The following is a 25,866-nucleotide window of genomic DNA, read 5'->3' as shown; positions in this document are numbered from 1 at the left end:
AAGGTATGGTATACCGAGAATGAAATAGGATTAGAATTGCTTTAAGTACCTATGAGCCACACATAGTACTAGGAAGGAAATAACATTTTCTAAATGCACAGTACTATGCCAAAAGTGCAGGTGAAAAATCTTTACTTGAGCATAGACAGATGGGAAACTGAAGTTAAGATGGCACTGGAGACATGCACTATTGTAATTTGAGATTATTAAAAAGCTCCTAGCAAAGCTCCCAAAGGGCCCAATCCTAAGCACTACCACAGAATTGATTGTACTGCTGATAAAGTAATAAATGGCAGTTTCATGCAGAAAGCTACCAATCCATTAGCAGACTTCCACTAAGCAGCATAAATGAAATTACATTCAAGGGTGTATGGAACATGTGTTGGGACGGATATTGTTTGCCTGTATTTAGTACTTTTCCTCAAAATATATGGTTAGAAGGGTAACAAAGGAAAAAACTAAATGCCGTGGCCTTGTGAGCTGTTACTTGCTGTACTTTTGTTATGTCAGCTAGTGAGGGTAAGTAAAAGAGAATTCAAAAGGCTGTGAGGTATGATTTATCTAGGCAGTCAGGGCTGTTCTGAATTGCAGCTGGCAGTGGCACAAGAAATATTTGGAAATGATTATTTCTGGACCAGTCTATGGCTGGGTGTGAGCTCCAGTGTGAATGTACTCCAGTTGTGTCTATGTGCTGAGATTTATTATGTGTCTGACTGCACTTCTAGGCAGTGGATGGAACTGTCACTCTTATTGGATAGATAATATACTCTCTTCTATTCAAACTGGTTTTAAAAACAATATTTAAACTGGTTTTGAAAACAGCATGTTGTCAATTTCCTTTCCTTCCTTTTCCTTCCCTTTCCTTCATGGAGACTAGAAATGGGGTACAGAGGTGCTTCAGTGAACAGATACCTGTCCAAGTAAACACTAATGCTAAATACATCCAGTAAATTATCAAGTTGCTTAATTATTGATAAATCTTAATAGAAAGCACTTTTCGGCATCCAAGTTCTGTCAGCTTTGACTAGTTCTTACTAAACCAAATTCTCATTGCCTTGGAGTGGAATCTGCTTGAATGAAAATGGGGTAAAATCAGGTGAGAGCTAAGAGTTATTTAAACAACTGTGACACATTGTATCTTGCTGTAAGAAATCATTATCATGCAATAGAAGAGCAATGTTGGTGATTAAGTGTAGCCTGAATTCAGTCTATCAAAAAGGCTTCTGCCTATTCTGAATTTTTAAGTCACATCATCTTTCAGCTTAATGATCCTTTAATATCAGCCTGCCACTCTGTAGAATATCTCAGGAGTTAAATACTTACATATACATGGGCTGTAGCTGTAGATGAGATGTCTTCTGTGGGCCTTGATAGCCGTAAGAGTCAAATCCACCTATGAAATCAACTGAAAAATGGGCAAATTGCTTTCATTAGAAATATCTTTTCAGAAGTGAGTGATCGGCGTTATCATTCAAGAGACACCCAACAAAGACTATTTTTGATGGACCCCCTAATAATCTATTAAAACAAGACCAGCCAATTGTGGAGATACATAAAAAGGGTAAAAAAATGGAGAAAGGCAAAGTCCCTTTTTAAGCTTTTAAATGAAAATAAATTTAAAATCACAGAAAGACAATAAGTGATTTATACAAGCTATCTGTCTATCAGAAAGAGCCACATATCACTCTTTTTCATGTAGACCTCCTGATGAATACAAAACAACATGCTGTTTAGGTATTACAAATGCTGTAAATCATTCATTTATTGGTGTGAATACTGACTGTCATTACTGTATCTGGCTTGCTGACATACTGTGGTTCAGAGATGTAGAGGAGGAAGCACATTGATCTGACTGTTTGAGAGACAGAATTTTCTCTGATTCCCTGCTTTGACATTCGGGTTGCAATGCACAGAAAGTTGGAACAATTTATCTGAGCTTCAGAGATGAGACTGCACAGATCTAAGGAAAGCAGCATTTCTCTCAAGGCACTGGAGGTCTGTAGGAAGGTTGCAGGGTGGTTGTTATTTATTAATTCACAACACTAGCAGTTCCCAATGGTCTTCTCATGTTTATTTTAAACAATTTCCAGGGCAATTCAATCTCATCTGACTCTGAGCCCCCTGTTTCTCTGATATAACACTCTCTTTACACAGGTAAAAGCACACCCTTTGCTTCCTTTGCACCAGGAGACCTGACTATTGGCTTTTGGGGGTTATTTATCAGCAACTCTCATCCCTGAAATATTGTCTCTCACATATCAAATGTGAGTCTGATTTTGATTTGAAAGAAAAGGGCCAGAGAGTTCAGATATAGAAGTATATTCTTCACAAGTCTGGGCTCTGGTACTGACAGATTGGCTTTCTGTACATTAAAACAAACGAGCAAAGAAAAAAAAGAAATATTTGATAGAAGATAGCTTCTTGTGGATATAAACATAGTAACATTCACATAAAAGTCACAAAAAGTAGATTTATAACCCTTGGATTAAGAACTTTCACAGTGGTGCGTACCCTTAAAATTTGCATTTATGAGATTATTTTGCACAAAGCTACCCCTCAATATCTGCCACACTGGACATTTGCCTTTGCATGATGTCCAGATGTTATGAAATCAAGTTTTTGTAGTCCTACCCTTAGCCCACCGCTTGCTCACAAGCAAAGAGCCACCAAAATACAAGGCTGGAGCACCACTGTATGCTTCCATTGCAACCATAGGCATGTTTAACCTGTTATCTACTTTTCGCCCTGGCCAGAACGACCTGTGCAGAAGTCATTCAGCTGATTCTGTGCTCTGTGGCAGGATTAAGTATACCTCTGTACCAGAATGATGTTTTACTAAATTAATCCTTGACATCAGTAATGAAGGAAGTTCTATAGTCTCTTTGTGTTGCCTTTCCATGAACCTAAATTCCTAATGTCTAATTTAAATGTAATTTCCTGCAAATTAACTCCTTTTCTACTTTTGGACTTTTTCTTCCAATGGATATGATGACAAATTAATCATTTTTTTTCTTTTATAACTGCTTTTAATATTTTCAAAAAGTATTTTCATGCCATCCATCTTTTCCAGATTTAAGCACAACTTTTTTCTTTTTTTTTTTTTTTTTCTTTTCTATTTTTACTTGCAGCCCATGTTTTCCAAGCCTCTAGATTTTCTCTCTCGATCCTTCTTCAGTCTATTTATATTTTTCTTACACTGTGGTGCACAAATCAGGACTAACAGGAACAATTGATTTCAGGCCACTTCTTGAGATAATTCTGGGTTCTGATCTTACCTGCACAAGTGCCCAAAGCCCTCTCAGTTTGATTTCATCTGAATTTTTTCATAAATGTTTTACCCTTGCTGTAACAAAATGTAACACCCTTGCAGTTAACACAAATAATGTAGATAATTTTTCACTAGCCAAAGTCCCATTGGGATCCCATCTGAAATGTCATCCCAGCTAGCTGATAACTAAATTTTGAACACAATTTTAAATGATTCTGCACCCAACTTATAATGACTGCATCTGAGCAGTGCTTCTCTGGCTTGCTTGCCAGACAGAGCAAATATCTCAAAGGGTTAAAATCTTGCTAAAATCAAGATAAATACAATTTGTAGCTTCCTATTTATTCACTGCCCATAACAATCAGAAAACAAAACAAAACAAAACACAACAAACACCTTTATTACAATGTTGTTATATATTTGGAAGTACACAAAATCTATAGGCAGAGAATGAAAAACTGACAATATGAATGTTGTTGAGTGAAGTGCTAAGCTGGGATGAAGTATAAAAAATCTCAAAAAGAATGGCTGCAGCAAAAAGAATGGGCATGTCATTTCTGTAGCTATTTTTTTCCCCCTAGTTTTCCAATTTTTCGCACTCTTAACCTCTGACAAGTCAAAATATATGTGTGATGGAAAGATTATCTCATTGGTGTCAATCCCTGTTCCTTTGCCTATATACATTTGTCCTGCTTTGTATTTCTTGTGTACTTCCCAAGACCCTTCAAGCAACCAGTAAACCATTAAATCATTATTAGAAGGCTGCAAGCATAGATACTCTGTTTTGTAGTCATGGGGTAAAAGGTCTTAAGTATTCTTCTAGGGTTGTTTTCAGAAAACTAAACCACTGTTTTAAGAAAAAAGATTTCTCTAAGCAAAACAAGTTTCTGTGGGCATGAGAGAAAGATTCACACTGAATATCTTGCATGCATTCATCTTTGCCCTGTTGTACAAGTAAACACCAAGTGTTAACACAGCAGACTGTTGAGTGACAAAGACAAGCTTGAAGAGACTTTCTTGTGGTAAGCTGACAGTGGAAGCTCCCACTTGTGTAACCAAATTATGGTAGGGCAGAAGATACTATCGAGACCTTGCTAGAGACATGCAATGGCTTCTTACATTCAACAACAAACTTTCCAAGGTAGGCAAAGGTAAGTAACAGGATGTGAATTCCAATGCAAGAGTGTTTTAGCAATTTCTTTATAGCAAGTTTTCTTCATGGTGGCAGTTTCTCAGTTAGCACTGCAAAGCCTGAGGTGCCCAGACTGTGCTAAAAGCTCCCTGTAGACTCTGAGCTAGTTTCTTAAAGCATGCAAAATGCTGCCCTTTCTGCAGGCATTTTATCCTGGCTGTGCCTGAAAGGTCACTAGAAGTGTTGTACAACTGATACATTCCTGGCAGCAGTAACATGAGATGAATAAAGCAAGGCTCATTAGCGGAATCACTACAGAGGCTTCCATCATTAACCTTATCCATCAAACACATTTTTTGACTATTCTATTTCACATTCATCTTACTTGTCACTGTTATAAGAAGTGGCTCTTTTATTTACTGGTCTTTCTCCAGTAAAATCACATGTACATATACAAACAATCACAGAATCCCATTCATTTGAATAACTGGGTGCTGAGATGCTTATTTTTCTAGCTGGACTTAAATAGGATAATAACAGTACTATTTGTTTGTGAAAAATGTTATAAGAAATTCAGTCTGTTTTCTTCCTTTGGTGGTGTTAAGGGGCTTGTAAGGCATATGATGGTGGTTATAACTGTAACACAAACAGTACATATGGTTCAAAATAGGAACATATTTTCTATTACTAAGCACCCTCAGGGTTGTGAAGTTTTAACCTCTGTTCACAGTCCCAGTCTCCACTGTCTTTGTTGCATATCAGGACAAGACGGGAAACACAAATGGTTTTCTCATTTTTGATTTCTGGAAGATTGCAATGTGTAAAAGGATCAGTAAATTAGGATATATGTGCACAGAAAAGACCTCTTTAGCATGGGTGTGCATATGGGAAAAGGAACTCTGAAAAGCTATCATTGAAAAACACTGAAATTGATTAAATCAACAGAAAGATGAAAAGGAAGGAAACTGTGAAATAAAAGCAGTAATATTTTCCTGTAAAAAGCATAAGGAAAGAAACAGAAGAAAACAAACAAACAAACAAACAAACAGGACTGGATACTATTCTCCTAGTAGAAAATTTCCTCTGTGAGATATAAATACAGAAGCAAAAAGAATCAGGTTTTCAGCTGCTATATATTTTCAAACCTTCGGCGGCTTCATTGAAGCAATGATATGAGCTTAGGATGTGAACCCAAATAGTCAGTTAGGACATATGTGTGTAGAACTGTTACTGATGTTACAGCTTTCCTTGCATTTTAGTAGGAAAGAAAAAATCAGTGCAGGCTAGTTATTAAAGGATATAGGATTTAGAAGAGAGGAAGGGGATGTGTGGCTTTATCTGTGAAGAAAAGGAAAGGGTAAGGTTGGGAAAAAGCCCTGTACCTTCTATATCTACTTTCCCCCATTTCTATAGAGGATTTCTCCTGTCCTGTATTCTGCCTCTTGCAAGCAGCTGGAACCACAATCAGATTGCCCCTTCCTATCCAAATTCGAGTTTTTGGTAGCCCAGCACACACAGTGCTCTCCACGGTCATCCAGCACAGCCACTGCTTTCTTCTCAAAACCTTTGTGTCACAGAGTACTAGGTTCACGCTCACTTCCCTCCTTCTATACAAACCAAAATTTCATCTTCTCATTTCATCTTCATCTTCTCATGGGTATTTACCCATGAGTAGTTAAACATCACTACCAGTTCTGCATGGCTAATATATAAAAACTCTTGGTTGCTCCTCCCTAACCTTCTAACCTTCACAGAGAACGATAGCACATGTCTGACTCTCACTTGGGGTTATAAACTAGATGTCAACTTTTGTCTGGACTATGTATGATTTAATTTCTGAAGATTATTTTCCATATTGAAGAGGAGGACTCTTCTATCTGTTGACACAGCTATAACATTTATCCAGGGCTCTTGGTGTCAAACACCGCAATTGTTCCTTTTCTGAACTCACCAAATGTTGAATTAAGGAGGCAAAAGCTGCAGGGCTCATTGCTTTGGCTAAATTACTTCTCTCTGCATCCTGCTAGTAATTACATCTTACACATCACATCAAGCAGAAGCTAAATCTTTTTACATTTAAAGCCTTTTTTAGAGACTGCGCATCAGTATATCCTCCTTCCATTTTAAAAAGCTAAATTGTGTCCCTGTGGTGCCAGCTTGACCCACGTACTTGTAAAATTTCCAAATACTTTCTCTCCTTCCAAGAAGTTCTTAATAAACAGTCCCCTCATTAGTGTCAGTGTACTGATATTCCTATCTAACAGGGATTAATATTTGCTCATTGTTTCTTTGTGCTCCCTTTCTGCCTGTACCCAGCAGCTACCTGTTGTCTGATGCATAGATGGCAAGCCCCAAGAAACAGGGCTGATGTTTTTGTTTGTACAGTGTTTGGCATTGTGCTTGTCCTTAAATATAGTCATGAATCTAAAGCACCAACATAATATTACAAATTTACAATTGTATGTAATAAAGATGGCACCATTTAAAAAGACTGAGTGACCAGGGAAGCATATGTGCATGTACACATGGGTACTTCTTGCACACGCATTGTGACTGAACACAGTGCAGTCCAGTGCAGAGAGAGTACACATGGTGTATCTGTGTTACATCTGATGTGTAAGGTGTTAAACTGATGCACTGATGCACCGATGTAAACTGATAACTGATGTTCAGGAGGCCAAAGACATGGCTCCCCTGGCCTCAGAGGTGCAGTGATCAAATTCACTGCCACAGCAAAGCACTTCACTGTGCTCCTGACTGGGAGTGAATTAAGTCACTGTAGGCACTGTTGGTGTGCAAGTGTCTGATGCAAGAGAGAGACCTGTGCACAAATGCTGCTAGCTAAAAGCTGGCCAATTTCAGAAAAAATGGAGGGGAGTAAAATTAAGCTTGTTTTTAATAGCCTTGGAAATGACACATGGAAAAAAAAATACATAAAAGAGCATATGTTGACACTCTTGCTCATGCAGCTTCGCCAGTGTCCTGCTATCCACCTCACTGATGAAGATGCTTCCAGACTAAAATAGTTACCTATTTTATGCTTTGAGCATGGCCTGGTGCCTGTTACACAATACAGCACACAGGAGGAGATTTGCTTGAATACAGTCTCAATAAAGTTTGTTTACAATGATAATCAAACATTACTGCTCTTTGCACTAAGTACACAGTGATTTAGACTCATGAAGCATGGATGAAGCCAGGGGAAGGAGCGCATCTGCCAGCAACTGTGGCTAAAGCCTCCCTACCAGCACAAGGATGCTCTGTAATGGCATCACACAGAATCACAGAATCACAGAATTTCTAGGTTGGAAGAGACCTCAAGATCATCGAGTCCAACCTCTGACCTAACACTAACAGTCCCCACTAAACCATATCCCTAAGCTCTACATCTAAACGTCTTTTGAAGACTTCCAGGGATGGTGACTCCACCACTTCCCTGGGCAGCCTGTTCCAATGCCTAACAACCCTTTCGGTAAAGAAGTTCTTCCTAAGATCCAACCTAAAACTCCCCTGGTGCAACTTAAGCCCATTCCCCCTCGTCCTGTCACCAGGCACGTGGGAGAACAGACCAACCCCCACCTCACTACAGCCTCCTTTGAGGTACCTGTAGAGAGCAATAAGGTTGCCCCTGAGCCTCCTCTTCTCCAGGCTGAACAAGCCCAGCTCCCTCAGCCGCTCCTCGTAGGACTTGTTCTCTAGACCCCTCACCAGCTTCGTTGCCCTTCTCTGCACCCGCTCAAGCACCTCGATGTCCTTCTTGTAGCGAGGGGCCCAAAACTGAACACAGTACTCGAGGTGCGGCCTCACCAGAGCCGAGTACAGGGGGAAAGGGCATAAGGACTTGAATGCAAAGCCTTGGTCTCTCAGCACAATGAACTGCTCAACAGGCAGCAAGTGCTCTTAGCTCACCCATTTGCCAGATAAAATTAAAACTTCACATTTTTAAACTGTAACTTTGTAACATTTCAGAGCCCAATGATGACCACAGGATTATCAAAGGAAAAGCCCTACACTAATTTCTACAGAGTTTCTTATCTCCTATTCTGCACCATTGTCAATATTTCCTTACTGTTTACTTATACAATAGTCAAAATTATTCTCTGATAATTGCCTCAGAGTCTTTTCCTCTGGATTCTTTTCTCCTTATCGTGTTTCTTGTTGGACAAGGCAGCCTTATCATCTTTATCACCCATGCCTGCTGGATGATAAAGTCCCACAGGTTCTTCTTCTATGTCTATCACTGCTGATCTGTGGATGATTCTTGATCATCCTTTCTGAGATATAACATAGGACTGGGAAGGTACACTGGGTTTTGAAACCTTATAAGCAACACCTGGTGTCACCACCCTTATAGAGGTAAGGGATTACAGACCACTATTCCCTGTAATTAGGAACACTGCATTCAAGATGAACCCAGCTCATGGTAGCACCCAGAAGAAAACAGCAGGACAAATGATGATCGAGTCCAGAAATTAGATTAACCAAAATGCATCTCAGATTCCCAGGTGAGGAAGGGGTGTGGTCAATGGCAGAACCTCAGAGAGGATGTGGCAAAGAACAGGCTCCAGAGCAATGCCTTCAACAGGTACCATGGTGGGGTAGTAGGAAAACAAGCACCTGAACAAGCAGAAAGGAGCAAGGATGAAAGTAGTAAGGAGTAACCAAGCAGGTTGAGGAAGCAGAGGCAGGTGCAAGACTCAGGCAGCTGGAGGCAGAAACAGGGATGGGGACAGAGTAGGCAAGAACAAGAGTCTGGAAGAAGCAACTGGAGTGTAACTGCAGCAAAGAGAAATACTGGACTGAAACTGTCAGAGTCACCTTTTATACCTGATAAATTCAACAAACCACCTGTCAAGCTTATGCACCTGGAAATAAGGTTGCAGTCAGGTAGGTTGCCAAATGATCCCTGCAAGGCTTTGCAATGCTTGTCCATGCTTGCAGTGGGGCTTGTCCAAGGCTCAGTAAAGCATCTGTTAAAGACCTCTACTCAGCTGTGGGAGCATTATGTCTGCAGAGTATATTGTTTTTCTAAAGTGGACAGACCTGGACACTGCTGGATAATAGCTATTTGCTTTCAAATGTCTATGCTTGAGTTCTGAGCAAAAAAATCTAACCCCGAAACAGTTTTTGTCTGACAAATCTTTCTAAGAATTAAAGAAAATGCAGACCATGGCTGAATCATTATAGAGCTTATCAAATTAATCATTAGGAAAAATTTGTTCTAATCCAGTTCATTGCTATGGGTAAGTGATAAAGAGAGGAAAAATAAAGAAAAAAAATAGGGAAAAAGAAAACAGGGAGGAAAAAGAAAATACTTGGGGCAGTGGCCTCCAACTGTGACCACCACACTAATAAATTAGAATAAGACTCATCAGTAGGTGCAACAAAGTGGAGAATTAAGGCCCAAATCTATGAAAGTTAACAATCCAGTGCTAATGAAGACCTATCTAGATATTTGAAAGGAAAAGTAATAAGGAAAACTTTAGCAGAAGGCATGTTGACAAGAATAATTTAGCAGTTATGTTCCAGGCATGTGGAAAACTGTGGGGAGCTCTCAGTGAGGACAACACTGACATTTCTGAGGCCACAGGAAATGCTTAGCAAACCTAGTCCACCTGCAGCAACTTGTCACCACCCCTACTTGAGATGTTGCCATCCGTCAGTCAGGACTGAGTCTGGATAGCCATGGCTGGCTGTTTTACACCTGCTCATTTTGGCTAACCACACCAAATATCAGCAAACAATTCAAATCAAAATGAAGTCTTTCACCAGCATCAAAACAGAGTATGACAGTCCATCTGAAATCATTTTCCATGCATTTTCTGTGCAGATCTCAAATTTTGATGTTTTTGCCTGATTTCAAATATGTTTTATTTTTCAATCACAAAACATTTTTCCTTGTTTTTCCAACTACTTCCTATTCAGATGTGACAACAACCTGAGAATCTCTTCAAATAAAGTATGTTTTTTTTTTTTTATCAGATCTGTCACTAACTCATTTCTGCCACTGATTTGATGAAACTGCATGGGATAGTGTTACTTGATCTGGACTTCTTTGTCTCAAGTTCATTCATGGCAAGACAAGTCATGTTTACAAAATGTTTTGGTATAAAATACATCTTTCTTTGTAAAAAAGTTGTTAATTGTTCATTCCCTTTTCACATGTGCAGAACTTTTCCAATAATTCTGCAACATCTTTCCTGGCCAGGACAAAACATGGCTGGTGAATAGTTAAAAAGAAATGATGCAAGGTAAGTATCTCCCCTTGGCTGTTACAATGAACTGATTTTATTAAGCAGTATCCCATTGTGATGAGCTGCTGGAAAGGAAATGTTACTTCCTTCAAGCTCCGCATTATGTTATTTAGACTTTTTTTAAACTTGAAGCTGACAATCCCCACAGGAGGCAGTGATGGATGCAAGGGGAGTGGCAGGAAAGACAGCAAGGGAGAAGAGAAATTACCATAAAGGGAGCCAGCAACGACACCATTTCCCCCCATGTGATTTTATTTATATATTTGTCTCATACCACAGTCCTGTCTCCTAGGGATTCCTTGAACATCAACTTCATTAGTTACGAAGGCAGCAATCCATAACCAATTTTCTTTTCATGTCAAGCTTGTTCATGTATAAACCCAGCCCTTTTGTTGGAAACATTTGCAATTAATCCCACAAACAAAGAAAATGCAAATTGTACAGTCTACCCTTAGCAACCCTTCTGACTCAAGGCCCTGACCACCATCTATTATACACTAAAATGATTTGAAATTCCCACTTTGAGTCTAACCTAATTTTCTAGTGATAATAGACATGGATTCCCAGAAGCACTCTATGCATCTTGATAGTAACATCCTAATTTCCTTTCCTGGTAAATGTTTTAAATAAGATTTTAACACCAAAGGAAATTAACCTTTAAATTAATTGTAATTATAAAATGCCATCACTGATTTTGTCTTCAGACTAATTACTTGCTATTATTTAAACAAACTGCACCTCCTCTGAGCTTTAAGTTTGTTTCTCTCTCTGCAGTGCAGTGCCAAATGATCCCAGATCAGACATCGTAATGTCTGCCAAGCCCTGTGACACCTGGACTACTCAGGTCTGTTTACATCTCAAATGCAGCCAGTTTCAGTTGTCACATCCCACCCCAGGCTTTTTTCCTGTGCTTCAGCCTTGTACTGTGCAGTACAGACATCTTCAGCCTGTGCTTTCTAACCAGCGAGCAAGCCTTGTGTGATGTAAAGTGCCTCTGCTCTGCACTGGTGAGAATGAGATGCTCAACACTAGCCTTATGCTCTTATGAAAAGTCATCTTCAAGACAAGACATGACTGGAAATAATGACTCAGGAACCAGATATTGTTATTTGCAAAAGGTTGATTCTGTACAGGTATAGAATCATCAAATAGCTTGGGTTGGAAGAGACCTGAAAGACCATCTAGTTCCAACCCCCTGCCATGGTCAGGGACACCTCCCACTAGACCAGGTTACCCAAAGCCACATCCAGCCTGGCCTCAAGCACCTCCAGGGATGGGGCATCCACAGCTTCTCTGGGCAATCTGTTGCAATACTTGACCATCATATTATTGAATTTCTTCCTTATATCTAATCTAAATCAATCCTTTTTAAATTTAAAACTGTTCCCCATTATCCCATCACTACGTGCCTGTAGATTTTAGGAAATATCCTAGATATTTCTAGTGTCAGTGCAGCTCTCCAAGCCAACTCTCTTCAGGATAACAAGCATGAGGCAGTACTATGGAATTTTAAAGGCTTCCCTCCCTCTGTGCTTCCATCAACTGGAGGCATAAGGATGCCTTCCTGACATCTGAAGGCATCCCATTTCCCTCCTTTTGTTTCACTTAGTTCATGTAGCAGTCACCACACTAAATGAAACAAGTAAACAAAAAAGCTTCTAATTTAGCTACAGGCTGTGAATTGGAGAGCACAGCTGAGCAAAAACAAGACGTAGCTTCAGCTTTTGTAGCCTGTTCATTGACTTCTCATTCATGAATGACCTGTTCAACAGCTGGAGAACAATTGTTTTAAATATCGGCTTTTATTTGTTGCTACATTAATTTGTTCCTATGCTCCCTCTTTAGACTGCCTGGGCCCTCCTTAGCATAAAGCAAACAGATCAGCCCAGTGATGCATCCTGTTGTAAGAAAGGTGTCTAACACAGACAGGACAAGATGTTCTTCGGTGTTACTGACTGTAGTGGAAAACTTGATCATTAAACTGCAGGCCTAGTTACATATGATTGTAAGTACTTGAGATGAATACCATCCTTGATGTCTGGTGGCATCAGTGAGGGACCCCAAAGTGCAAATGTATTTCTCCTTACCATACTGCCTTTCCTTCATGACAGATTCTGCTTCCATTATTTTGATGATATAAAGGGTTTGAAGATGCAGAATACCCCTCTCACCTACCAAAAATGATCGCAAGTTCTGTAATATTCCCAGCGAAGCTGAAGGAGGCAGCTGGTGAAGTTCAAGAAAACTTGTGGTAACATGGAAGAAGTGAAGGCAGAATGACTGTTCAGTGTTTTCCATTGCAAGATACTGGGTGCATTACACAAAGGGTAAGGGCAAAGCTAACAAAATATAAAGGTGAGTTGTTGGAACTCCTTCACTCAGGAGGTTGTGCTTGACTAAGGAGAATCTCCATCCTTTACTGGATGCAGGGGGAAACTTAGTTACAAGAGATGAGGAAAAGGCAGAGGTTCTTAATGCCTTCTTTGCCTCAGTCTTTAGTGGCAATACCGGTTGTTCTCTGGATACTCAGTACCCTGAGCTGGTGGAAGGGGATGGGGGGCAGGATGTGGCCCTCACTATCCGCGAAGAACTGGTTGGTGACCTGCTACGGCACTTGGAAGTAGGCAAGTCGATGGGGCCGGATGGGTCCACCCAAGGGTACTGAGAGAACTGGCAGAGGAGCTGGCCAAGCCACTGTCCATCATTTATCAGCAGTCCTGGCTATCGGGGGAGGTCCCAGTTGACTGGTGGCTAGCAAACGTGACACCCACCTACAAGAAGGGCCGGAGGGCAGAACCGGGAAACTACAGGCCTGTCAGTTTGACCTCAGTGCCAGGGAAGCTCAAGGAGTAGATCCTCTTGAAAGTCATCACGCAGCACTTGCAGGGCAAGCAGGCAATCAGGCCCAGTCAGCATGGGTTTATGAAAGGCAGATCCTGCTTGACGAACCCGATCTCCTTCTATGACAAAGTGACACGCTGGGTGGATGAGGGAAAGGCTGTGGATGTGGTCTACCTTGACTTCAGCAAGGCTTTTGACACCATCTCCCACAGCATTCTCCTCAAGAAACTGGCTGTTCTTGACTTGGACTGGCGCACGCTTCATTGGGTTAGAAACTGGCTGGATAGCCGGGCCCAAAGAGTCGTGGTAAATGGAGCCAAGTCCAGTTGGAGGCCAGTCACTAGTGGCGTTCCCCAGGGCTCGGTGCTGGAGCCGGTCCTCTTTAATATCTTCATTGATGATCTGGACGAGGGCATTGAGTGCACCCTCAGTAAGTTTGCAGATGACACCAAGCTATGCACGTGTGTTGATCTGTTTGAGGGTAGGAAGGCTCTGCAGGAGGATCTGGATAGGCTGCACCAATGGGCTGAGGTCAACTGTATGAAGTTCAACAAGGCCAAGTGCCAGGTCCTGCACCTGGGGCACAATAACCCCAAGCAGAGCTACAGGCTGGGAGATGAGTGGTTGGAGAGCTGCCAGGCAGAGAAGGACCTGGGAGTGATGGTGGATAGTCGGCTGAATATGAGCCAGCAGTGTGCTCAGGTGGCCAAGAAGGCCAACAGCATCCTGGCTTGCATAAGAAGCAGTGTGGCCAGCAGGTCTAGGGAAGTGATTGTCCCCCTGTACTCAGCTCTGGTGAGGCCACACCTCGAGTACTGTGTTCGGTTTTGTGCCCCTCGCTACAAGAAGGACATCGAGGTGCCCGAGCGAGTCCAGAGAAGGGCAATGAAGCTGGTGAGGGGTCTGGAGAACAAGTCCTACGAGGAGCGGCTGAGGGAGCTGGGCTTGTTCAGCCTGGAGAAAAGGAGGCTCAGGGGCAACCTTATCGCTCTCTACAGGTACCTCAAAGGAGGCTGTAGCGAGGTGGGGGTTGGTCTGTTCTCCCACGTGCCTGGTGACAGGACGAGGGGGAATGGGCTTAAGTTGCACCAGGGGAGTTTTAGGTTGGATCTTAGGAAGAACTTCTTTACCGAAAGGGTTGTTAGGCATTGGAACAGGCTGCCCAGGGAAGTGGTGGAGTCACCATCCCTGGAAGTCTTCAAAAGACATTTAGATGTAGAGCTTACGGATATGGTTTAGTGGGGACTGTTAGCGTTAGGTCAGAGGTTGGACTCGATGATCTTGAGGTCTCTTCCAACCTAGAAATTCTGTGATTCTGTGATTCTGTGAAAATGTTCTTGGTTCAAATGGAGAGAGACATGTTCAGGAGGAAAATCATGTTGTTGGCAATTAAATGCAACAAGACCATTTCTGGCTAAGGAAGTCCCTAAACTGCAAATTACTCCCAGAATTTTATGGGAACCACAAACCTTCTGTGTTCTTATATGCTTATGCAGCAAATAAAGGTCCAAGTAAGCATCAGGCGTTATTCATTGCTGGATTCTGGACATGAGGCTGGATAGACCTGGTACCTCCCTTCTTATCTCTAGTCTAGCGTAACAAATAATGCTGCATTGAACACTCCAGCTGTAATGTCACCAGGAGGGAACAGATCAGAAAGGCCTCCTGTGACAATAACCTCTGGAGTTGCATTTGATCCCAGCCCTGAATACAGAAAGATGGTTTCAGTCATCTTCTGCACTCCCCTCAGCAGTAGTTTCTGCTCCATCCATATTTTCTTTCTATGCTTCTCCCATCTTGGTATTCAGAATTTACAGCCATATTCACCAGAAGACAGGAGAGAAATTTTCTTTTATTTTCTCTTTGTCTTAGAGATTTTTAAGCAGGGATGGAAGCCGAGAAAGTAATTCTCTGTAATGTCTCTCTAAGCAGGTTGTGAAAAGCATTTGGCACAGAAATAAAGTGTTATCCGAGCATATTCTGCACTTCAATAGTGTCTTTCATCCTAGAAGCTCAAAGTTATGAAGCAACACACCTGTGAGTTTATCCCTGTCATTATTTCCCATTCTAAATATGGAAAATAGAAGTATAGTGAGGTTAAATAACCTGCCCATAGGTGGAAAGGAGCTTGTAACAGAGCTAAAAATAAGGTCTACTCTCTCTACCCTGTATGTTTGTCCAAATTTCTCATCTCTTACAACTAATAAGTTTAATATTGTCTTCCAAAGGAAAATCTTTTCACCACCTTTGTACTTTCCAGGTCAGGCATGAGATCTCAGAATGGGTTGTTGTTTGGCAATGAGTTTATTGTCACATAACTGCTATGCTGTATTGCACACCAGTGAATATCCACTATCCAGGGTATTGTACTCTTGAACGTTCTCAGTAATTCAAATAGAATCTTGAATTCAAGCTTTTACAGGGGGAAGTAAAATGATTTTAAAAGGTTAGCTAGAGCTTTATTTCTGTGTCAGACATCTCCAAATGCTGGGCTCAAGGGGATATGCAGCAAAAATCTACTTAACCTAGTTGTGATTTCTTTTGCTTTGTGGTTTACCTAGAAACAATGCCAAGAGAAAAGATAATGTACATGCAAGCTGGATCCCTGCTAGTGTGAGATGCTAGTGCAAAGCCGTAGCCGTACTAGCAGCTAATATGGTACTCTCCATGGTACTCTGGGAGCAGTCTGATGGGTCAGATTTCTTTGTTTGCCTTGGAATTTTGATAGGGTAGTTTTACTCCCCCCCCCCCCCCTCCCCCCCCCGTCTGGATCTGCAAAGGAACCTTGTGGATTAGGATTTCACTGTGAAAATAGGCTAAATTTTCCATTATCTCCTGACATTTGGGTTGGAGTTCTTTCCTGGCCGGAGCTGTCCCTCTAATAACAAGCCAGTCCCCTTTCCCTCACCAGAATCTGAGAGTGCAGAATTCCCACTTCAGTAACACAAGTTTCTTTTTTTTTAAGTGTTTACAGACAGAAAGCCCCAGGAGAATGCAGCTTCACTGCTTGCATTCCAGAGTTTTCCACTAAAAATCTGTATATATAGTAACATTTTCAAAAATACATTGAATTTACTTTACTAAGGCAGTAACATCTTATAGCAGGGAGCCAAATTGCTAGTGAGGAAATACACATTAAATGAACATTTCAATGTTATTAAAAATAATGTGCAGCCTTTGAAAAATGCAGGCCTAATATGATTTTAGAAAACAAATGAGGAGCTCCGAGAAGTTTACTGCTGTTGAATGCCTCCAAGTAATGATTGTTGCTGACATTTCCATGCTTTATTTTTAATTGCTGCAGCAAATAATGTTAATGAAGGAAGAATGACAATGGCTTAGTCATCATACCAGTGGCAACAGTGAAAAGGAGAGCACTGAGTTGGTAGCAGCCCTGCTGGACACCCATCCTCCTTTGTCTTTCCCTGACCAAGACCTGAGGTGCTGCGATCCTCACAGTTCCTCTTCCCTACACAACCACAGGGAACAAGATGCAGAAGTGACCTTTGAGACTGACAAACCAACAAGAGAAGTAGCTGGAGAAAATCACCCTTGTCTGATTCTTGGAGATGGGTGCTGTAGTTTGGCTCTGGTGTGCTCAGTGTGAGAGCACTGCTTGGGACTGCAATGAGAAGGAGAGCAGCTTCCTCTTTAATCCTCAGTGTAGAATTAACCCAAAGCAGATTGAGAGGTAGTGCAGACTTGTACTTTGATTTAGGGGGTCTGCTGCTGGATATATTTAATGTGTGGGTGATTAAAACCTGAAGGCTTGCTGACTCAGTCTTAGTTGTGACCCTGATTTGATCATTTTATTGTTCCATTCTTAATCCTTCAGTGAGGTTAGAGAAGGTTAATCTTAGAGAAATGTTTGCTTAATTCTTCCCTCTCTCATTTGTTCTTTTAATAAAATCTGCATAAAGAACAGAGAAATAGTTATTCTTTCAGCTTGTTCCAATTATTCTGAGAGCAAAGCTAATTCAGCTGAAGTAGTTTGCAACTTGATTGTGTTTCTATGGTTGAGGATCCATGCCAACAGAAGATTGCAACAGAAGGCACCTTCTCTGCTCCTGAGCAGTGCTGATGCATTCCTCTGGTTAAAATCCGGAATATGCCCCTGTCTGGCTCTTGGAGGTTGCTTGACTTTTTCTCTTTTTCTCTGTCCACTCTTGCAGGCTTAGTGTTCCTGCCTCTTCTTCTTCTCTTCCAGGCAGCTGTTGCTTCCATGACCCATTAGCAAAGTAGAAGAAATGGAGCCGAGCATATTGATATTCAGCATGTCCAAACCAAAAAGTTTTTCTACTGATTCAGTCTCATTCAACCATTCAACAGGACTTGGTGCCCCTTTGGTGAGGCCTGATAGGTTTGTCCTTATGGTCCTCTGTGCTTGGCACCAAGGCATCCCACTCATACATGTGTATGGGTGGTCCTGAAAACCAGAGATCTAAAACCAGATTCTTTCCCCTGTGATGCCTGCAAATGTGGAGGTGGCTAAGATGGCAGAGACCCTCTGCTGTTCTTCACAAACCATTTCAGAAGCTAGGAAAGCATGTCAGGGGTGTGGGAGAGTTGCTTTGTAGTGACTTGTCTTAGTAGAGGATCATTCTCAATTGACACATCTTAACACACAGAAGGAGCACCAGCTGCCAAACTGCATACAAGAGCAATCCCAGCCTCATTCTTTACCAGGTATGCATACAGGTCAGCACAGTAAAGTTGGTGGGCAGCACAGTAAAGATTTTTCTGCTGAACTAGCAGAAATGTCCAGCAAGTCTTGGGGGAGGGAGTACACTGTGGGCAAGAGGGCTGTCTTCATTCCATTTATGAATACTAAATAGCATGGCATCCATAAGAGATACGTTACATCCCAGAGGAGTGTGATAGAGTCATGTGATGCCAAAAGGGAGGGAAAGGCAAGAAAACAGATCTAAATGGAAATAAAACATTCTGAAATCAAACCTGGTCAGGGGATATCTGTATGGGGTGCTCTCAGTGGAAAGTAAGGCCACTTTCATTTTATGATACCTCAAGAGGCCAAATCTAGTCTGAAAGTTGTTACAGTGTTGGGATGACTCTGCTACTGAATTCCCTTTAATCTTTTTTTTTTTTTTTTTTCTTTTCATCCAGGCTTCCAGAACTCACTGGCAGCAAGACCACATGGGCTGTGCTCACGAGGGCTATGTTGTGTTGAGTGGGGTCTTGCTCCAGTGAAGCTCTTCCAGGCAGCTGAGACAGCTCATTGGCAAGGAGAGGGGGCCTGGTGAAGGCATACTAGAAAATTAATAAAGGCCTCAAAATGGGTAAGACAACCACAAGAAAAGGTTCAAAGAAGCATGATAATCTGCGGCTTCCGAACACCAGGGAGCTCCCCTGGCAGTGAGCAGAAAACAATAGCATATTGGCCGCAGCACCTTGCTGCCAGGAACACTGTCTTACAGCCCACAGGAGAGATATTCCAAACATTCTCTGACTTCTGCGCCTGTTCAGTGAGCCAAGTCACCAGTCCCTTCCTCACTTTTTACTTCTATTACACCCTAAAGCATTACAGAAGAATGAAAAAGATTTAAGCCCTCGGAAGAGAAGGCAGGATGGTATTAAAAAGGATTTCATTTGAGGAGCGAGGAATCACCACACTTTAGCTCTGTGAACAGAGAGCACACTAAGCTGAAGAATATGAGGAAGCATACATGACTTGGGTTCATCACTAAGAAGACAAGACATATTTATGGCATATCCCTGCTCCACACTCTTGTCCACACACTCTTTTTACTCCTGCCTTCCTCACCTCCACAGAACCACACAGACAACTGAGAGTAGCATCATCTGAGAGACCTCCAAAGTATGGTTTGATTTCAGCACTAAATCTTCCTTTGACGGCTCACAGTGGCGCTGCATTACCCGTAGATTACAGGGTTTCAGCTGTTTTCTATACACAGCAGAGTACACAAAAGAACCCCCACCAGCTCTAGCAGTGCTCTCAGTCAAATAAAAGCCCTTTAGCTTCCTGTTGCAAAACTCTCTCTAGGATTCATGTATATTTTATCAAAGTTACATGCAGTTCTGATACTTGATTCTGAAGTGCTTTGGTATGAATCTCAACATGTACAGAAATGCTGCAGTGGCCCTTTTTAAAAAATCAAGGTTAGAGTAGAGGAAAAAAATGAAATGGCTTGGCTCCATAACATGTATTAAGAACATATTCTGCTCAACAGGCTTCTATTGACATAAATAAGCAGAAGAAACACAAACATACATCTTTATGAACTCATTTTGTTCCTTGTAATTGTACCCTGAGAACAGCGTGAACAAAGAGGAACTCTATGGTTTCACCTTTCATAAATGAAGGTTCTGCAATGATCTGAAGATATTTCTTGCCAGAAGTGCTTTTACAAGCCAACACAGAGGTCAACATAGAAGAGCTATACCCTCAGTGGTAGCCTATTAACGTGAAAATAGTTAACAGCATGGAATAATAAAAATAGAAAACAAACAAACAAACAAACAAACAAAAGAGGTTGGGTTTGCCAATTAGGATTTTTTTTTTTTTGGTGTGTTTATCTTAAGATAAACTCTGAGGTAAAAACAATTACAACAATCTATTCAGAAGAAAGGAGTGTGTATTTTTTTAAGCTACATTTCATAACTCCTTCGTCTTCCAGGCATTTGGAAATTATAGATCAAGATGGATGGACAGAAAATGTGTTCTGGCTACAATATAGTAAGGCATTTAGGTTCAAGTCAGCAAGAGCCAGCATAGTGGAAGGGTGATTTAAAAAACAGAATTCATTTTGTATGTAATAAAGCTTTAGTACTTACAGCTGTCCTCTTCTTCAGTAATACATTTCACAACATAACAGGCATAGATGAAGCCCGCCAGCTGAAACAAAATGTAATAGTGTTAGATGTAAAACAAATACAATAGAAAAACATGAGTTGGTTTTAGAAAAACAACAACAGAAACTACAGAAATATTTTTTTTTTTTTTACAACAGTTAGTTAATTCTAATAACAAGTGAATTTCCTTATTTTATGTGATTCTTTTGGAAATGGTCAGAAGTTGGCATTTTTCTTGAAAAACAAACCCTGCAATAAAAATTCCAGAAAACTGATAGAAGATTTTCCATTATAGAAATAGCTTCTTTTTAATTATTGAAAACTCGGAAACTAGACGGATGGTTAGGTGGATGGCAGTTTAACAACTGCAAATATTAATGTTTATGTCAGTCAGATTCATTTGCCAACAAAACTTAATCCTCTAGCAGAACTCTGCTTTTTTAGCAGAATCTTGCCAACAAAATCTGAGACAAAGTCAGTTCACTTGTAAACCATCTTTATAATGATATTTTATCACTTGAAATTAGGGCTGTGGATCTGATACTGAGATACATTCCTGTCTCTCCAATAGTCCCCAAGCCTCAAGACATATCTGTCAATTTAGTTAGGTCTGGAAGTGTTTGCATCAGTATCTCATGCTGTAGGTGACAAATTCAAATCTTGTTACCTCCATTCCTCTCCCAGAACATGCCCAGAAGTGAATTATAAACAGAAATAACACAATTTAAAGAAATTGAAAACCATAGTGCTGCTTGAGTACCATGGCAGACTGCTTATTTTACACCATCACTTGAAAAAAAAAAGATTAAAAAAGGGAAAAAAATGGCCAGTATACAAATGTCATGAGCTAAGTATCACAAGAGACCTCTGCTAGTCCTTCCACGAAGCTCTGTTGGCTGAGAGGTAACAACCATGCCAGAAGCAACAGAACAACATCATGTGTCATGTGTTGCACTCTGCATGGCTTCCCGTACATATGGGTTTGGAAAGTTTTCTCTAATGATTGTCAACTAACTGTTTTCCATCCTTTAGCTTTTTGCTGGGTTGCATGGTAGGAAGTCAAAGGAATTCAAGTTTCATCTCCTTGTAGTGAAAAGTGAGCCATGATGTTCAAATGCGTTACTCCTGTATAGGTGGCCTCACAGAGATTATTCATGAGCTCTGAATCCAACTGTAGAGTTTTGGAATTCATTCTTTATTTGGATAATAAAAAGTATCTAACAGCTCCAGCTAAGACTGAGTTCTAAGTGTGCATGATGTAAAAAAAAAACAACACATAATCTGTGGTTGAGGGAGATTATGATCTTAATTTCAGACAAACTAATGAGTGGGTCATGCAGTGACATGTGGGAACTATCTATTATTATGAAGAGTGGTTAGTGCAAATGAATTTATTTATTTATTTATTTAACAAATCCAAGGCACTTCTACAATCACTGCAGTGTTCCGCGTTCCTATCATCATTAATTTTAGCTGTACAAATGAAATTCAAACAAATTTCCTCTGTCTCTTAGTGGCTTCATATTGCAGGCAGTGACTGTGCTTAATTTACTCTAGCTTTTACACAGATCTGTCTGGTATTTGTGCCAATTTTCTCTATAGAAATCTCTCTGTACCTACATCTGTATATGTGAAATACAAATAAAGAAAAAAAAAAGAAAAAAAATAAAATAGGAAAAAAAAAAAAGCCAGGCCCAAGATTTTTGTGAAAAAATTGAGGCTTGATTTGGAGACCACACTGTAGCCAGTACAGGTGTTGTCTGCTAACTGCTTAAGCTCCTGTTGGAAGCCCAGAAGTGGCATTACAACAGAACTAAATCATTAATTTTGTCATTTATTATAAATCTGCCTTATAGTGCTGCTGCAAAGATTTTACACCTGGGGGAGATGACATATTCACTGCTGGACACAAAGAACACAGTGTACCAAGAACGGTGGTGTTCAGCTAATATCAGCATTTCATCCTGCTTTATTGGGCTGCTCTTTCCTTTGGTTTCTTGGCTTCAAGACAGAGGGCTAATTTACTCCACTGACTTATGCACTGCATAACCCACCAACTTGAATGACTTTACATGAGGTTTAATCCAGCAAAGAATTAGGTCCAGCAAGGTTTTCATTAATGATTCCATTCTTGGATGTGAACCTTGGCTTAATATTTTCTCTGTTCTCTTTTTACAGACCATCACATCCAAGAGAGCTGAGCAGTTGCATCTCTAGTAGGCAACTGCAGTGGTAAAGCTTTTCCTGTAATATGGTTAAACACTTTACTCTCTGTGAAAACACCACAAGTTTACATGTTATTAACTAAACTTTTCTCACAAAGCACAGCAAACAAACTGTATCACAATCTGTTCTTACAATTAATCTTTTAATTGTATTCAGTTGCATCCCTTAAATATCTGGGGAACTCTTTTGATATGTAAGTAAATCCTACAGCATTTCATCACATGAGTTTGCTGATTGAAAGAGTTCCTTATAGCTAGAAATTGTCCTGTTTTAAATACAAATGGTAGTTTGTTTCCTTTGAAATAATAAGAGTTTTAAAATAAACCTCATCTTTTCCCACGTCTATCTAATCCTGTGCTTGGTACACATAATTTTGTTTTAATTTGAACATCACATTATTTCCTTCCTTCCTTCCTTCCTTCCTTCCTTCCTTCCTTCCTTCCTTCCTTCCTTCCTTCCTTCCTTCCTTCCTTCCTTCCTTCCTTCCTTCCTTCCTTCCTTCCTTCCTTCCTTCCTTCCTTCCTTCCTTCCTTCCCTCCTTCCTTCCTTCCTTCCCTCCTTCCTTCCTTCCTTCCTTCCTTCCTTCCTTCCTTCCTTCCTTCCTTCCTTCCTTCCTTCCTTCCTTCCTTCCTTCCTTCCTTCCTTCCTTCCTTCCTTCCTTCCTTCCTTCCTTCCTCCTTCTTCTCCTATACCAAGCCATTTATCCTTTATCTGTTCTGATCCAATGCTTGTAATTCAAGATTTATCATCTAATTGCATCAACAACAGTGGGCACTCACTGGAAGCTGGGGTTCAGAACTGAAAGTGGTCATTTTTACTTTTAGCATGCTCAATGGCCTGAGCCTATGGTGACTACAGAGATCTATGGGATAAGGATATGCTTCCTGCCCAGTGGACTCAGGCTTCGTGTGAGGAGGGTAAATCTTACCTGTGCACATGGCAGAGCTTTCCTGGAGACCTGTCAGCTAAGACTGTTAAAGAATTCTCACAGCAAAGAAGGGTTCACATGAAATTTGCCACCATTGTTATAGTACAAGGTACATTTCTTTGACCTTGTTTGTCTAATAATAACACACTACAACCCATCTATATACAGAACAATATACATCAAGTAAATTTCAAACAAAACACTTACTGAACATACTCCCTGGAGAAGATCAGGAAAGAGAATACAAACAAACAAAAAACAAACGATAGAGGTTAATCACATTAATTAATATATTCCTGGAAGGCCCTCAAACAGAGCAAAACTGGGTGTAGTATAAGAATTACAAAAAACAAAATCAACAGCCTAAAAACTGTCAGCAATGTAATAACACTACTAAAGAGATGGCAATGAGATTAATTATGGAATTGAGATAATACATCTTATTCCCTTGTTACAGTCAGATAAGACAAAGAAAAAAACCTGTCTGAATATTCTCTACTCAAATCAGCAGTGTTCTGTTACACTGCTAGACTCTTATCAGCTCCTGACATTTTTGTGAGTATACTTCCAGACTTGCCCCATATGTAAAGTTCTGTGATCAAACTTAACCAGAATCAGTATTGATCAAAATCCTGTCTTCCTATTTTTTTTTCTCAGTTCTTTTATGGAGATTAATGTTTTCATACACTGTAAATAACATCAGATTTGGGAAAATGTTTATATGAGAACCTATCATTCCTGGTCAAGGCCCCCACCTTTCCCTCTTTTAAAGCAATATCTAGGTAGATACTTATCAGGAGTTATCTTTATTAAACTAGACACCTGAAAAAAAAAAGAATGCCAGGAAGGAAGAAACAAAAATTAAAAGACGGTAAGATCTGAGTGTGATAAGGTCATAAGTTGAAATCTGAAGATGAAGACAAATGACTTAGGGGTTATGGAAATAGCCCATGGACTTAGCTTCACTGTATGTGAGTGTTTTATATTCTAGAAAAAAAAAAAAAAAAAAAAAAAAAGATTTTGATGAAACAGAGTATCGGTAGGTAGAGTATTGGTAGAACTAAATCAGTGCCATGGTGGTTCTAACGCTGCCCTCTGCAAAAACCTTTTCAAGCATGATTTCACTGCCTGCAGCATTGGTGGTGAGTGAGCATCAATGCTAGAGTGTGATATAAATCTCAAGCTATGTTCCATGGGAACTGCTCGCCTGAGGTACAGTTTTATTTATGCTTACATTTGCCATTTCCGGAACTCTGTCATTCGTCCATGTTTAATGTCATAAGAGGAGCATTGGAAAACTGTTGATACAAGACCAGATTACTGATGGGGAATGTAGGCTATGTGGCCTTGATGTCATTATTCCACAGGATTAACAATTTGCATATTGTCTGAAAAGAATCATTCATTGATAAGGACAAGCTCCTTTCTTCTGTGCAATAAAATAATTATTGAAAAAAAAACAATGCTAAATTACTATGACCACCATGGTATTTAGTGTACAATCAGGAAATTAAATAAAAATAAATAAATACAAAGCCATAATTTCTTAACCTATATAATTGTCAAATACTTTTTCTTTCCTTTCTTAGTCTGAAAGGTGCCCAAGATTGACTTTATTTATTTATTTTTTATTTTTTTTTATTTTTTTTTTCAGCATGCACAATAAAATAGGAATCATAAATACAGATAAATGTAGACACACTGGAAAACAGAAGTGTGATAAAAAATTCATTTATTTCAACCAAAGCATCGTAATCTTTGTTATATCAGCTGTCTAGGTGGTGCTTAGCATAAAGCCTTTATTTATTTCTCAGGGGACTATTCAATTTTCTGGAGATTTCCTTTTTGTGTAGGTATTTGAAGATCATCATGAAGACCTGCTAGAATGTTTTTGTTTGAAATGCTGCTGGGCACTTGAGAGTGGTTCTGTCTTGTTCAGGGTAACTGTTCCTCCAGTGTCTTCCCTGGCAAGCTTTTTCGCCTGATGAATGGAAGAGACCACAGGGGCACTGAAATCACAGTACTGTGGCTTGTCAGATAAGAGCTGTGAAAACCTTTAACAACAGAGGAAAGCAGGACATACTTACCTGTTTTGAAGCTGTATTACAGACACTCAGCTTGACCCAAATTTTCTGAAAGTTTAGCAAGACTTTTCTGCAAATCTGACCTAAAACTTTCTGGAAATCTTACCACTTCCATGGGTATTTCTGTCTGATTTATGCTTTTGATAACCGCATGATATTTGGCACTTTTCCATGATTTCTGCTCACATCTAAAAGAGAAGGATGTACTTTTTCCTACTTCAGACATCAAACAAAACTCAAAATGTAGGGGCTATCAGCTTGTATGAAATGGTAGTAGGGGTCCTTTATTGCCAACCTCTATG

The 25,866-nt window shown here is 40.3% G+C and overlaps 1 protein-coding gene across 2 annotated transcripts in view; it reads right to left on the bottom strand.

The window, feature by feature from the left end:
- Positions 1 to 25,866, bottom strand: part of NKAIN2 (sodium/potassium transporting ATPase interacting 2) — a 595,502-nt gene that overhangs the window by 4,064 nt on the left and 565,572 nt on the right. For both annotated transcript variants that reach the window (XM_032185202.1, XM_032185203.1), the window contains exons 5-6: positions 20,309 to 20,369; positions 1,324 to 1,405 (exon numbers count right to left, since the gene is read on the bottom strand). In XM_032185202.1, the coding sequence (XP_032041093.1) occupies positions 1,324 to 1,405; positions 20,309 to 20,369 (143 nt within the window). The remainder of the gene's footprint in view (positions 1 to 1,323; positions 1,406 to 20,308; positions 20,370 to 25,866) is intronic.

The sequence above is a fragment of the Aythya fuligula genome, chromosome 3 (assembly GCF_009819795.1).
Source record: "Aythya fuligula isolate bAytFul2 chromosome 3, bAytFul2.pri, whole genome shotgun sequence".
Lineage (NCBI taxonomy): Eukaryota > Metazoa > Chordata > Aves > Anseriformes > Anatidae > Aythya > Aythya fuligula.
This window is presented reverse-complemented; position numbering and strand designations above follow the sequence as displayed.